Source organism: Mixophyes fleayi, chromosome 5, assembly GCF_038048845.1.
Source record: "Mixophyes fleayi isolate aMixFle1 chromosome 5, aMixFle1.hap1, whole genome shotgun sequence".
In the NCBI taxonomy this organism is placed as follows: domain Eukaryota; kingdom Metazoa; phylum Chordata; class Amphibia; order Anura; family Limnodynastidae; genus Mixophyes; species Mixophyes fleayi.
The window spans coordinates 172,224,444-172,238,828 of record NC_134406.1 but is presented as its reverse complement, the minus strand read 5'-3'; the positions used below and the strand labels follow the sequence as shown (position 1 = coordinate 172,238,828).

At 37.5% G+C, this 14,385-nt stretch overlaps 1 protein-coding gene across 4 annotated transcripts in view; it reads right to left on the bottom strand.

Annotated features, from left to right (window-relative positions):
• Positions 1 to 4,550: 4,550 nt before the first annotated feature.
• Positions 4,551 to 14,385, bottom strand: part of DSP (desmoplakin) — a 48,919-nt gene continuing 39,084 nt past the window's right edge. For 2 of the 4 annotated variants that reach the window (XM_075213032.1, XM_075213033.1), the window contains exons 21-24: positions 13,315 to 13,422; positions 12,284 to 12,382; positions 9,466 to 11,760; positions 4,551 to 8,292 (exon numbers count right to left, since the gene is read on the bottom strand). In XM_075213032.1, the coding sequence (XP_075069133.1) occupies positions 5,113 to 8,292; positions 9,466 to 11,760; positions 12,284 to 12,382; positions 13,315 to 13,422 (5,682 nt within the window). In that variant the 3' untranslated portion in view covers positions 4,551 to 5,112. The remainder of the gene's footprint in view (positions 8,293 to 9,465; positions 11,761 to 12,283; positions 12,383 to 13,314; positions 13,423 to 14,385) is intronic. The other 2 variants (XM_075213034.1, XM_075213035.1) reach the window with 2 other exon arrangements.

Below are 14,385 nucleotides of genomic sequence, written 5' to 3'. Positions count from 1 at the left end.
AAGCATTTCATAAGTGTTCTCCCAACCATCCAAGAACAGTTTGGTGATGAACAATACCTTTTCCAGCATGATGGAGCACCTTGTCATAAGGCAAAAGTGATAACTAAGTGACTCGGGGATCAAGACATCGAAATTTTGGGTCCATGGCCAGGAAACTCCCCAGACCTTAATCTCATTGAGAACTTGTGGTCAATCCTCAAGAGGAGACAAACAAAAACCCACAAATTCTGACAAACTCCAAGCATTGATTTGGCAAGAATGGGCGGCCATCAGTCAGTATGTGGCCCAGAAGTTGATTGACAGCATGCCAGGGCGAATTGCAGAGGTCTTCAAAAAGAAGGGCAACACTGCATAAACTTAATGTAATTGTCAATAAAAGCCTTTGACATTTATGAAATGCTTGTAATTTTACTTCAGTATACCATAGAAACATCTGACAAAAAGGTCTAAAACCACTGAAGCAGCAAACTTTGTGAAAACTAATATTTGTGTCATTCTCAAAACGTTTGGCCATGACTGTAGAGCGGGGTCAACGGCTGCTAAGGCGCATGGTGCGTAAAAGTCGCCAACGCTCTGCTTATTCTGTAGCTGAAGAGTTCAGAACTTCCACTGGAATTAATGTAAGCACAAAAACTGTGCGGCGGGAGCTTAACGGAATGGGTTTCCTTGACTGAGCAGCTGCATGCAAGCCTCACATCACCAAGACCAATGCCAAGCGTCAGATGGAGTGCTGTAAAGCACACAGACACTGGACTGTGGAGCAGTGGAAACGTTTTCTGTAGAGTGACAAATCACGCTTCTCAGGCAGTTAAATTGGCGAGTCTGGGTTTGGCTGATGCCGGGAGAACGCTACCTGCCTGACTGCATTATGCCAACTGTGAAGTTTGGTGGAGGAGGGATAATGGTATGGGGCTGTTTTTCAGTGTTTGGGCTAGGCCCCTTATCTCCAGTGAAGGGCAATCTTAATGTTTCAGCATACCAAGTCATTTTCGACAATGCTATGCTTTCAACTTTGTGGCAACAGTTTGGAAAGGGCCTTTTCTGTTCCAACATGACTGTGCCTCAGTGCACAAAGCAAGGATTACAAAAGACATGGTTTGATGAGTTTGGTGTGGAAGAACTTGACTGGCCCTCACCGAGCCCTGACCTCACCCCCAACGAACAACTCGAGATGAAATGGAATGGAGTTATCACTGCAAAAGGGGGATGAAGTCCATATTAAAGTATATGTATTTGAATACAATGTCATTACAGTCCCTGTTGGTGTAATGGTCAAGCGTCCGAATACTTTTGTCCATATAGTGTTTATGCTTGGATTCAATTTACTGTAGTCTTCCATGCTTGAGTAAATTGAGAAAATTGATAGTAAAAAGGTAACCCAGTTTGACAGGCAGATTGCTGCAACCATTCACAATCCTTTTCGTGAATGGTGTCGAAGTCGTATAATTGGATGAACTAAAGTATATTGGTTAATATTGTTTTACCGTGCAATTGCGATCAGTGTAACACGTGGCACGGCGCGATCACACGGTAAAATACGCACGCATACACTCGCACTCTCACATTCAGTTATTTATATATTTCATATTTATAATGGTTCCATTCCACAGTGATTTATGAGCAGATGGTATTTAGTTTATAGTTATATATATTAAGGTTATATGTACACTTTAGTGATATTTAAGGTTCAGGTTACAGGAAACATGTCATGTTTAGTATTTTAATCCCCTATTCATCCGCAGTTGTCCGGTTCATTCGCCGAAGAGATCGCACATTGCATACTCTATTTAGCGATGTTAGGGAATAAATGTTTAAAGTGATACTGATTGTATAATGCAAATAGACTAGTTGAAACTGGATTATTGGCGGGAAAATCGGAGTGCATCCCCTGGAGAGTTGACCCCCACCTTTGGATATTTTGAACTGGCCTCTGACCTGTAGCACACTGGACCTATAGAAGCAATCCACATTATCTGTATTGATTTCTCTGTAACACTAAGTGTATATAATACAGCCTCGCTGGACCAGCTGCAGTCATCTCTGACCACAGTCTTGTGGACTGAAGTACTGTAAGCTGGTACCAGCGGAGCGCAGCGGTATGTATGTATTTGGTATCGGCTGTACTGTATTACAATTATGTATTGAACTGCTAAAACTTTTGCATCTGCTAAATAAATTGTTTGTGCTTTGGAAACACAAGAAATCACTTAGACAATGCTTATTGGAAAACGATAAAATTAATGGTTACTGCAGATATTTAAAAACTCTGATAGGAGTTTTCCTGTGAAGCAAGTGAAATCTCACAATTTTTGTTTAGCTCAGGTTCATTCATTTGCTATTACTTATATTTATTTATATTCATTTTGTCAGTATTTTACTACTGTCTTAGATTTATTCACCTGACTTTTTGATATGTGTGTACTTCTTTGTGCAAAGTTGCTGGTCAGACGCACAACAAAAAAAAACCAAAATAAGTGTAAATTCCAATCCCTATAAAAGAAGTCACGGTGCCATCTCTACATACCAGCATTTCATTCTTTGTCATCACAACCAACCAAATTCTTTGTACCTTTTCTGTACGAGGGCCAATTCAATTTACATTTTTTCTGAACTCTTCGGGTGCAGTTTGGCTTTGTGATATTCAGGATTTGCCTATTCAGACCTCACTCTGCTGCTGCCTTTACTAAAGCTATATAAAAAAGAAACATTCTAATATGTATTATTCCAACACTTCACATACCTGGGATGACACCATTCAAGGTGGGCAAAATTGTTAGAGTATATATCGGACCTAAATGACTATCTATGGTAAGATATTTGATCAGTGAACTCAGAGATTCTTAATTCACCAAAAGATAGAAAAAGAGAATAATTGAACAGAAAAACACTCACCAAGTAAATTACACCCCAAAAACTTGCATAAAATGCACATTAAGTGCAGTTTCAATATAATTGATCTATATGCTTCTTTCCATTTGTTAGGAGCATACAAATATCAGACTATAAGGTATAATGCGAGTACAAGGCCATGTCAGGTGACCTCACTTCTGGTGACATATATCCAAAAGCACTGTAGCAATCTTTACATAGGTTGTTGAAAAGGTCCCAACTAGTCTGAATGAATCATCATTGCTCATTATATTTTAAATGTAAGTGAGGTAATAGACCTAAATGTGAATATTCCAAACTACACACAAAGTAAAAATAAGGATTCTCATTCACTCTATGGGGGTATTCAATTAGCCACAATGTTCTGCCGGATATCGTGGCTGCACACATTTTCAGGTACTACGGTACCTCAACATTGTGATGTTACATCACAGCGGAGTGCATTCGCGACCATACCGGAGGCACTCTGCGGCTAATTAAATATGACTTATGACCTTTATGACTCTAGTTATTTTAATATGAGGATGGGGTGACAATTTAAGCACTGTTGGGTTTATAAGCCATAACATCAATACTACCATCACAGTATTTTTCCTACACTAAACCCTGTATTTGCTTTATGATTACATTTAACAAACAATTTAAAAATGCTACAATAAAAAAATAAAACTTTTCAGAAAACTATATAAAATATACTAAAAAAGCTAAAAAAAATAATCCTGCAAGGCAATTAGGCCTTTTAGTAACTTTCTTCAAGGTTTTAAATAATGCTGAAAACTGAGGCTTATAGCAATTTGAATTGAAGTGTTGAGGTACAGTACTTTACGGGATGTGATTACAACGAGGCCCACCTGCCTTAAAGGTATAGTAACATGCTATTTTTCTAGAATGCTTAAAGAAATTCACTTGTTAGACCTTTGGAATTATGTGATGCTACACAGGAGTGTAAGGAACATAAATGTTCAATTTAGTTCCAGAACATGTAAACCTAAAACCTATCACTTCTTAAATATCAGACTAATCCTTCAAATATATAGATGCTTGGAGACATGCGAATTCTTTGATAAATTGTTTTGGGGTACATCACACAATTTATCTTTCTATTCCATGAACCCCACAACCCTCAACTGGGAAGATCACAGTGAGGTCCTATGCCCGAGACCAAGCTGTTTGTGGAATCTCATCTCAGCCAGCACTTGCAACTGTCCAAATAGCTTATGGTTGACAACTTTCGTGTGTTTTAAAAATATACTTGGTCATCCACTGCAGGAGCTGGTTGTATCTTGCAAATGGCAGGAAACCTCTAGGTTCGGAATGTATGGCAGTTCTGTGCAGGTATTTACATGAAGAGAGCCACTATAAGTTATATGAGTTCAAACGTCCCTGGAGGACTGAGGGCCTGGATTACTCTAACCTGTTTTTTGCTTCTTTTGTTTTTACACAAACTGAGTGGGGCGGGTAAGGATGTCCAAACCAATATCTTGCCTAGAGACCCCAAGAGTGCTTAATCTGGCGCTACCATGTATGGTAGGTCATCTTTGCCACTGAGCACCTAAAAAAAACAACATACATGCTTTTAACAACTACAGCAAGTATGTTTTAATAAACATTCACCAGAAAACCATTATAAAAATGATTAAACTGAACAAATAAGAAAGACATTTGAAATGGTTCAAACTTTATTGCCAGCAAGTATAACAAACAAGCAAAAGTGAATAAAAAAACCTCTAAAGGCACCACACAAAGAACATGTAAATAGTATTGCATACCAGGAGCTAAGAATTATGGAGTAAGCCTATATTCAAATGTAAGCATGGAACCCTTACTGTTATGGCATTTTGGAAATTACATTATGAAATTCATCTGCAAATGTTAAAATATATGACAATATTAAAAACAGCTAGGAAACATTCACTAACAAAGCTTTTACTAAATCAGAATTTATAGAAAAGGCACACTAAATGTCAACTACAATACAAATGTGTTACCCCCCTACTTTTTGCTAAATACATGAAATTGTTTTCTTTAACCATTTCCATAATGGTGGGCTTAAAATAGATGGAGCCCTTCATAATGAAAATATTAAAGTTTCCCATATTCAGTGCACATTTGACAAATTTTCAAATTAGAAAAATAGAAAGCGTTTGTAGTTTTTCCATCTGCTTTTTTAAAAAGGCAAAACTGGTAATGTTTACTACAGTAGCAAGTCAAACCCATTACTAATTATATCCCCAAAGAACCATTACTAATAGATTGGAAGGAATAGCTGTAAGCGGAAGACGAGGAAGATGTAGCATCGAAACTTCCTCTGCGGGATCCACTGCGTGAACCAGAACGAGATCCTGAACGTGATCCAGGTGCTGAAGACACATTATATGGGCTGCTTATGCCTTTAGAAGATACTGAAGCAGCTTCAAGCATTCGTAAACCTGTTATGTCTTCAACCATTGATCGATCAGATGCTTCTTTGTAAGAGATTTTCAGTTTTGTTTTTGGACAAGTGAGAATTTTAGGGTAACTGCTTATATCTCGTAATTTCTGAGCACCACGACCATCAATCATTCCGTTTCGAATAGCTTCTTCTGTAGTTATCCTTAATTGTGTTTCTGGATCAATAAGGCCTCCTGTTAGGTACTGAAACTCAAGAAAACGTTGTCCAGCTTCATACGGCAGCCAGTTTACCTTGATTGCTTCTGCAGCAGATAATTTTTTCTGTCCTCTTACGCCATCAAAACCAGAATAAGCTTTCTGAGCTTGCTTCAGCCTGCCTGACATATCATGGTCTATTATGCCTTGGGTGACAGCATCTTGCAAAGAGATTCTGTCTCCACTGATTGGGTTTATAATTCCTCCAGTGCATGCTTGTGCTTCCAGCAAACGCTGTCCAGTAATTGTATCAACAATACCACGTTTGATGCCTTCTGAGATAGAGATTTTTTCTAAGTTTTCAGTATCAAATATTGCTGCAATAGGACTGGTTTCTTCTAATGTGTCTGAAAATGAGCCACTTTTAGACCATGAACTGGTTCGAAACCCAGGAGATGAAAGGGAATCTTGCCTTGAAGTCATTAACACATCATCACTGAGATTTTTGTTGGAGATCATATCTGCAAATTGAGTAAGGCTTAAGGTACCAGAACGATATTGTTCAAAATTGGTCTTGTTGATTATACCCAATTCTATTGCTTCTTGGACATCATACTGGTTTCCTGTTTTTCGGTCAACAAGAACAACTCTTACTGAACCATCTGAACCTGTACTAGTTATTTCTTCCCATTCACACTCTTGTTCTGAAAGATCAAGATAGGTGTCATAATCAATAAGCTTTTTACTATAAGCTTCTTGTACCGTCATTTCTCGGTTGGTGTCTGGATCAACAATAACCACTCTACGCTTCCTAGAGGTTTTCTTTTGGGATGCTTGAACCAACTTTTTCTTTTCTTTTAGTGGCAGTAGGCAAAGATTTGTTTTCTTATCAACCCTGCACCTTTCTTTAAGTTGTAGGTATGTCAGATTTTCTTCCGTGTTGGGATCAAAAAAACCTTTGGTATCGTCACTTGGATCAGAAAGAATTTCATTCATTTCTTGGTTAAAATATCCGCGTTTGTAAGCAACATCAACTGGTAAACGATGACTTGCTTCGGGGTCAATGATTCCGCCAGTGGCAATTTGAGCTTCCAGCAAGCGGATTCCATGTCCTTTTTCAATAAGTTCTTTGTTCATAGCCTGAAATAAAGATATTTTTTTCCCAGTTTCTAGGTCTGTGTAACCAGTAACTGCTCTTTCTGCAGATAATAATTTTTCCTTGTATTCAATTCCAACAAGACCTCGGTTGTAAGCTTCTTCAACTGGTAGTCTTAGATTGTTTACTGGATCCACTATAAATCCTGTTGCTGCTTGAGCTTCTAGTAGCTCAAGTGTGGTTCCAGGTCTCAGCAAACCTTTTTTCATTGCATCATAGATCCCAAATGTTTCTTTTGTAGCCTCATTGTAGATTCCAGCAATACAACTGGATCCCTGCAGGAAGTCTTTGATTCGTTCACTGACTTCTTCCACAGAAATTTTCCCAGCTTCTAGTTCATCTTTTGTGGATGCAAATATGATACCAGACTCCACTAACTCAGTCACTGAAACTTGTTGTCTAATACCTTGGAATGAGAGGCTTTTCTTCATTACCGGTAGCAAAAGAAGTCCTGAATGAGCCTCAACTCTGCATTTCTGTCTAAGCTGTGCATAACTTACATTTTTCTTAGTGACTGGTTCTAGGAAGTTCTTTGCATCATCACTGGGATCATTTAATGAACGGCTCAAATCCCGATCAATCAAGCCACGCGATAATGCAACCTCAACAGGCAAGAACACACTGTTTACTGGGTCAACTATTCCTCCGGATGCCACTTGGGCTTCTAGGAGCCGCATACCAACTTGCCGGCTAATTAAATTTTTCTTAATGGCTTCAGCAACAGATACGATCTTTCCTGAGAAAGGATCTTTAAAGCCAGTGACTGCTTTTTCTGCAGTATATATGGCTTCTCTGTCTTGGAAATCAATGAGGTCCCTAGCTATAGCATTATCTACTGTTAGCTTCTCATTCCTCTGCAGGTCTATTATTCCTCCCGTTGCAGCTTGAGCCTCTAGCAGCATGACCATGCTTTCAGGTGAAATCAGTTTCTTTCTTTTAGCTTCCACAAATGGATATTTCTCTTTAGGAGTAACAGAGACTCCAGCAATTGCACCAGCACCTTTCAAATAAGGCTCAACCTCAGCAGCAACCTCTTCCAGTGATTTCTGTCCCTTTACTAATTTTTCAAATGTAGACTTTGTTATTATTTGACATTCAAGAAGCTGGTGTGCCGTTACCTTTTTCCTCAGCCCATCAAAAACAAATTTTGAAGGATCTATTGTCATGTCCTCATCAGTCTGAATCTGCTTACTTGAACAAAGAGGACGCCTCTTTAGATTTTCCAGCTCTCTTTGCAGTGCAAGTCGCTGCGCTTCAAAATCTGCCCGATTTGATTTCATGGTCTCCTCTAGAGTACGTTTGCATCGCTCTTCAATTGACCTAATCTCTGCCTGCAATCTTTCAATTTCACTTTTTAATGAAACCTTATCTCGCTCGCTCCTCTCCCAGTCACTCTCAATCCTCTTTACATCCACGTCTGTGCGGGTATATTGACTCTTCCACTGATTAAAGTCATTGCGAATTTGATGTTTCTCTTCTTCCAAGCGCTGCTTAATCCGGGCTTCTGCTTCTAGCGAAGATTTTGCACGACTTAGTTCCTCTTCCAGACGTTGGAGCCTTGTTTTGTCTTGTTCCAGAAGTTTTATTTTCATTAAGAGGCTTTCCTTTTCTTGGAAAATTTCAGAACATTTCATACTGGATTCCTGTATCTTACTAGTTGCCTAGACCAAAGACAAAAAACACAATCAGCCAACTCAGCTTCTTTCCCCCATGTTTCAAAATTACTATTTGTAAGATTCGTAAACACAATCATTGGTTTTCTTTGTAGCATGTTTTATGCTTTTTACTATGGAGTACGAATTCATGTTCATTTGTTTATATGTCCATACCTTGTGATATTAATCACAATTTTGTCACTTATGATGCACAACACCAACAGCATTATAATAAAAATAGTTTGTGTCCTGCTATTAAATTATAGAATATGTTTGTTTCTAGTTCAGTTTTAGTAGAGAACAAAAAAATAAAAACCCTGAACACAAAAAAACACAAAAAATAAAAAAGGTCACAAACTGTAAAGGACAAAATTTAATAAGAAAAGACACAGATTAATTGACAATTGAGACATGTAATACATAGGATTAGAAAAAGATACCAGATCTAGAGTTAATTGATTAAATCACAACACATACAAAATAGAATTTTAAAGGACAATGACAAAATTAGTTTCCTTTATATTAAGTTATCTTAAGTAATATATATATATATATATATATATATATATATATATATAGACATTTAAGTGTAGTGCAGAGCTGTATAGGTTCATATATTACTAAACTAAAAAACACATTTTTCCCCTAAAAGCATCTCCTGTTTAGTATAACAAATATATTATAGCTGCCATTCCTTAATGTAACAAGAGAAATACATAGGATTGTTTTTACCAACTGTTAAGTAAACATAATTACCTAAATATTTGACCACTTAACAAATATAATACCCTTTTTAGAATATAAATGATTAATACTTATTTTGGTAACCAGAGCTGCATATTTTCAGCTTGATTTGCATATACTTTCCTAGGTACTCATTTAAAATATGCTCATTGCTTACATAGTAGGTGCCTACGAAAAGAACTATTGGTAGATTGTTTGATCTCAAAAGGAATTCCATTTAAAATGGATGATGTCATCTGTCAAGTTTGAGATTATCATAAAGGGGTTGATGCCAATTGGCAGAGTTTGGCTGGGGTGTCCTTGGCTTCAAGGCACCTACAAAACTGTCAGCAAATGTACTAAATATAAAGCTCTATTATAAACAGTCGATTATGAATTGCAGATCATTTATGATTACTGGACAAAATATAGTTAAAATTAAATTTATGAGAGTACCTCTAGTGCTTGCTTTTGGAATTTTTCAATTTCCTGTCTCAAATTTTGCCTCTCTTTCTGTAACTCATTAATTAGGCCCTGTAGCTCCAATGATCGCTTGTTGCTGATTTGTAGCTGGCTTTTTAGCTCTGTAATAGTGGCGTTTTTTTCACCATCCACTTCATCTTTACTCTTCTTCACTTCATCATTTTCAAGTCTAACATAACGCAGCTCCTCTTCTAGCCTTAGGTGTTCTTTAGTCAGATTTTCAGTGATTGACTGCAGCCTTTCTATCTCTATTTTACTCTCATTTAAGCTTCTGTTTCGCTCTTCAATGGTTTTCTGCAAGTGCTCATTTCTTATATGAGCCTGTCTTAAGTTTTCTTGCTCTACATGCAACTGCCGACGTAGGCTTTCCACCTCTGTTACAAGTTTACTCAGCTCATCAATATTTCTCTGCTGATCTCTAAGTTGGCTGTCTAAAGCCTCCCTCTGCTGCTGTAAGTCCCCCTCAGTTTGCTTTTTAACAATAGTAACTTGCTCTATTTGCTGTGTAAGAGTTGTGATCTTTTTCAGTTGTTCGCTACTACTTCTTCTAAGAACTTCCAAATCTTCTTCTAACTTTTTATTTTTTGCATGCTCATCAGAAGCAATTCTTTTTTGTCGGTTTATCTCTTCCTCTAGTTTGTTCTTTTGTGTCTGCAGGTCTTTCAGGTTGGCTTGAAGTCTAGTTATGTCCTTTTCCCGTCCTTGTTGTTCTAGTGATAGATTTTCAAAGTCTGATTTAAGCCTAATTAGCTCTTGTTCCTGAATCTTCAATTTACTTATAGTTTCTGAGGCAGTGCTGTTGGCTTTCTGCAAGTCAAACTGAGTCCGTTGTAATTTAACATGCTCATCCTCGAGTTTTTTCCTTTGGTCTATTTCAACATCAATTACTTTTTTCAGTCGATCAATCTCCTTATTGCGGTCTTGAATGGTTTTGGCAGCATCTTCAAGGGATTTTTTGCTTCTCTGCTCTTCCTCAGTCCTAACAATGCTGAGCTGCCTCAGTTCAATCTCTAGCTGCTGCTTCCTTTGAGTTAGGTCTGATGTCATTGACTTCTGCTGGCGAGAGTCATCCTCTGTTTTTTTCAGGTTGTTTGTAATTTGTGTCAGAGAGGTCTTCAGTCTGTTGACCTCTGTCAATAATTCCCGTTTCTCTCTTGCAAAATTATCAATTTGTTTATTTAAGTCACCGATGTTGTCTTCTTTTTGAATAGTTATTTCGTGGATGGTGGTTTTTGTAATATTAAGCTCTGTCTCATACTTGTTCTTTAAACTTATAAGCTGATCGTCATAATTGTGTCTTACCTTTACAAGCTCATTTTCATATTGTCTCTGACGTGCAGCCTCCTCTTGAAGTTGGTACTTAAATTTGTCAATGTCTTTGTTTTTATCTTGAATTGTTCTGCCAGCTTCTTCCAGTGACATCTTATATTTTGCAATGTCCTCCGAATGAACATGAATTAACTTCTGTAATTCCGTTTCTAGATGCTGCTTTCTCTGAGAAATCTCAGAGCCTGAGGCTTTTTGTTGAAGAGCATCTTCTTCTGCCCTTCTGCGCTGATCATTTACTTGGACAACCATGTCATTAAGTCTGGTGATTTCTTGGGTAAGATCTCTGTTTTCTCTGGCAAGTTTCTCAAGCTGAGCTCTTAGTTCATATGTGTCTTCTTCCTTCTGAACAGTTATTTGCTGTATTGTAGTCTTTGTAATGTTTATTTCAGAGTCATACTTGCTCCTCAAACTATTGATTTCGTCACTATACTGCTTCCTTACCTTTGACAGCTCATTCTCAAAGTCCCGCTTCCTCTGGCTCTCTTCCTGAAGAAGAACTTTTATCCTCTCTATCTCATACTCCTTTTCCTTGATTGACTTGTCATTTTCTAACTTTAGACGGTTGACACCTTCTAATTCATTTTGCCTTTTTTGTTGTACTTGGTCAAATTCATTCTTATGGACATCACACCTGTCCTCTAGCGCTTTCCTCCTCCTTTTCTCATCATCTATCTCATACGTGAGTCTGGTTATCTTCTCATTAAGTTCTGTTATCTGACTATAAGATTTGTCAAGGTTCTGTTTAGAAGAAGCTCCTTCCATTTCAGCTTTCCTCTTCATATCCTCTAGGAGGAGGAGTCTTGATTTATACTCTGAACATTCTATCTGATACTTTTGTAGAATGTGATCAAGATCTTTGTTTTTCTTGGAATTATCTGAATTTGCATCCCTGGCATTTCGCAATTCCTCCTCTAGCAGCTCAATCCTAGTGTTTTTCATCTGTAGAAAGGAAAAAAATAGAAAGGAAAACCATTTTAAATTGTTTCTAAATTACTGGCAATTAATATTACTTACTCAATGCACTGTATTGTGTGTGCAGTGGGCACACAAGATGCGCATTTGTACATGGAAATGTTGAACAGAAGAGCCTCCACAACATGGTGGCAAGCAGTTGTATATACAAACTACAAAACATGCACATTAGATGGTTAAACACATCAATGTGATCATCCACATTTTCAAACAAACAAATTGTAAAAATAAATAAATACAATCTGCAATGCCAACAGAGAAACACTGCTGTGTTTGTAGTTCCATCATTTGTATTTTTTAACATCCTACTCCAACTCCAACCCCCACCCCGCTGTTTTTTAAATCTACCCAGTTGACCTAGGTAATGAAACTACTACTACTAAAATGATGTAGATTTTACCCAATCGAGTTGTATTTTTATGCTCGCAAGCATTACCAAACTTTTAAATGAGAAAATTCACAGAATAGTAGGCAATATGTGATCAAGTACCTTCAAGTCTTCCATGTTCTTTGTCATTTCATGTAAAAATCTGTAGTAATCATTTCCTCTGGTAAGCAGCTCAATGTAGCGTGATTGGACGTCAGCAGACTAAAGATAGAATACAAACATTATTATGGTGCAACATAATAATATATTATATAACTCCTCTATTTATTTTTTTAAAGCAGTTACAATCACTTAATAATTAGATCCTCTACTTATCTTTTGTTGAAGCAAAAACCACATAATTTAAACTACTTTCCATGTGATAGCATGCATGCTATGACAACATTGTGTTGCAATTATATATAAACAACATTGTAATTATATACAAATATTATAGCTGAACTTTTATTTATCAAATAAGGAATAGTGTTCCTATGTAGGAGACCAAGGGGTATATTTACTAAACGGCGAGTTTGAAAAAGTGGAGATGTTGCCTATAGCAACCAGATTGTAGCTATCATTTATTTACTGCATTCTACAAAATGAAAGCTAGAATCTGATCAACTTCTTCAAACCCGCAGTTTAGTAAATCTAGCCCCAAATCTTTGTACAAGGTCAGAAAGAATTATGGGGCCGGTAAGCGGGGAATATGGCTGGAAAATATTTGGGCAAAGGCACTTTTTTGTGTGTTTGATAAAACATAACAGAATGGGTGACATAATGCAGATCATGGGGTGGGTGTGCACTTTTCAAGCATACAATATATATTTATAGTTTATATTTATGTAAAACTCTAGGGGGGAGGACAGCCTGGTGTCTGTGGCAAGATGAGGTCACGGACAACCCAAATCCAGCACTAGATTGAGGCCCCCCCCCCCCAGCTTTAGCACAAGTTAGAGCTTTTACATCATACAAATGAGAGCTCCAGTGCATAATTAGTGTTAACCAAAGGTGCTCCATCTGTATGTGAGTTTTAGAACCATACTACTAGAAAACCAATGGCCCCAATGCTGTCATTTTATGTGTATGAAGTACCTGAAAATAGTAATGGACCATTTCAATACAAATGAACAATGCAATATTGATGCACTTACCTCTTGCATAATGACTGAAGAGGGAGATTGTACCATGGTCCTTTTTATTGGGATGTTTAGTAAAGTTTCCAGTCCGGAGCTATAGGATGCTAATTGGAGCTCATAATCCTGAAGTACAATAATAATACAAAAAGTGTTATTGAAAAAACCAAAACCATTTTATACACACTTATTTAAATTCGTCATACACTCTGGAAACAGGTTGGTACAGTAAAAAACAAGGGTGCAGCACTTGAAAATGAGAAGTGTATTAATACAATGTGTGAAGATGACCTCATTGCAATGGCAGTATGATTGTTTTAATAGTAGAATACATCCCAGAGCTGTATATATTATACAGGGAAAGTCAGACCATATCTACACCTACTTTATCCAGTAACATAAATGAAGGAGGAGATGTGAGCAAGTGGGATGACATTATTTAGGACATATTCACTTGCAATACCGAATTTGGTGTGAACTGAAAATATTAGTTGTAATATATTAGGTATCTACCAAATCCTGGATTTTGTTTGGCCTTCTGGTTGACTCCATTGTTCTAAGGATTTAGCTTTGGCTGAATCCATTACCAACACTGAAGTTATTCAAAACTGATCAGTGTCATCACACGCAAGGAAGAAGCATCAATGATTCTCTGATGCGTCCATGCTCGTACATGATAGCATGATAGCAAAACAGCACCTTATGTTTAACCCCTGCCTGGTCTAGCCGTGTCTCTTCACGTGTTGTGAAACTACAAATCCAGTATACTGGCTATCTACTGGCAAAGCATGCTGGGGCTTGTTGTTTAACCAGTCTGCTCATTAGGGGGTGCTGAAATGTGCACAGTACAGGATTATGAGAGTGTAGATTTATTTCAAATTGACTTTTTGGCCCAGCTATGTGGATGACAGAACCCACATTTTCCTAACCTCTCACATAAGAGGGGGAGGGGGGGGGGGGTAGAGAGAATTTTTGGGATACCATAAATGCTATGACTTTCTGCTCATATATCAATATTCAATGGTCTCATGTTTCTATTTGTCAATGCATTTTGATGTTGTACTTTTTCTTCAATTAGGACCATAATAT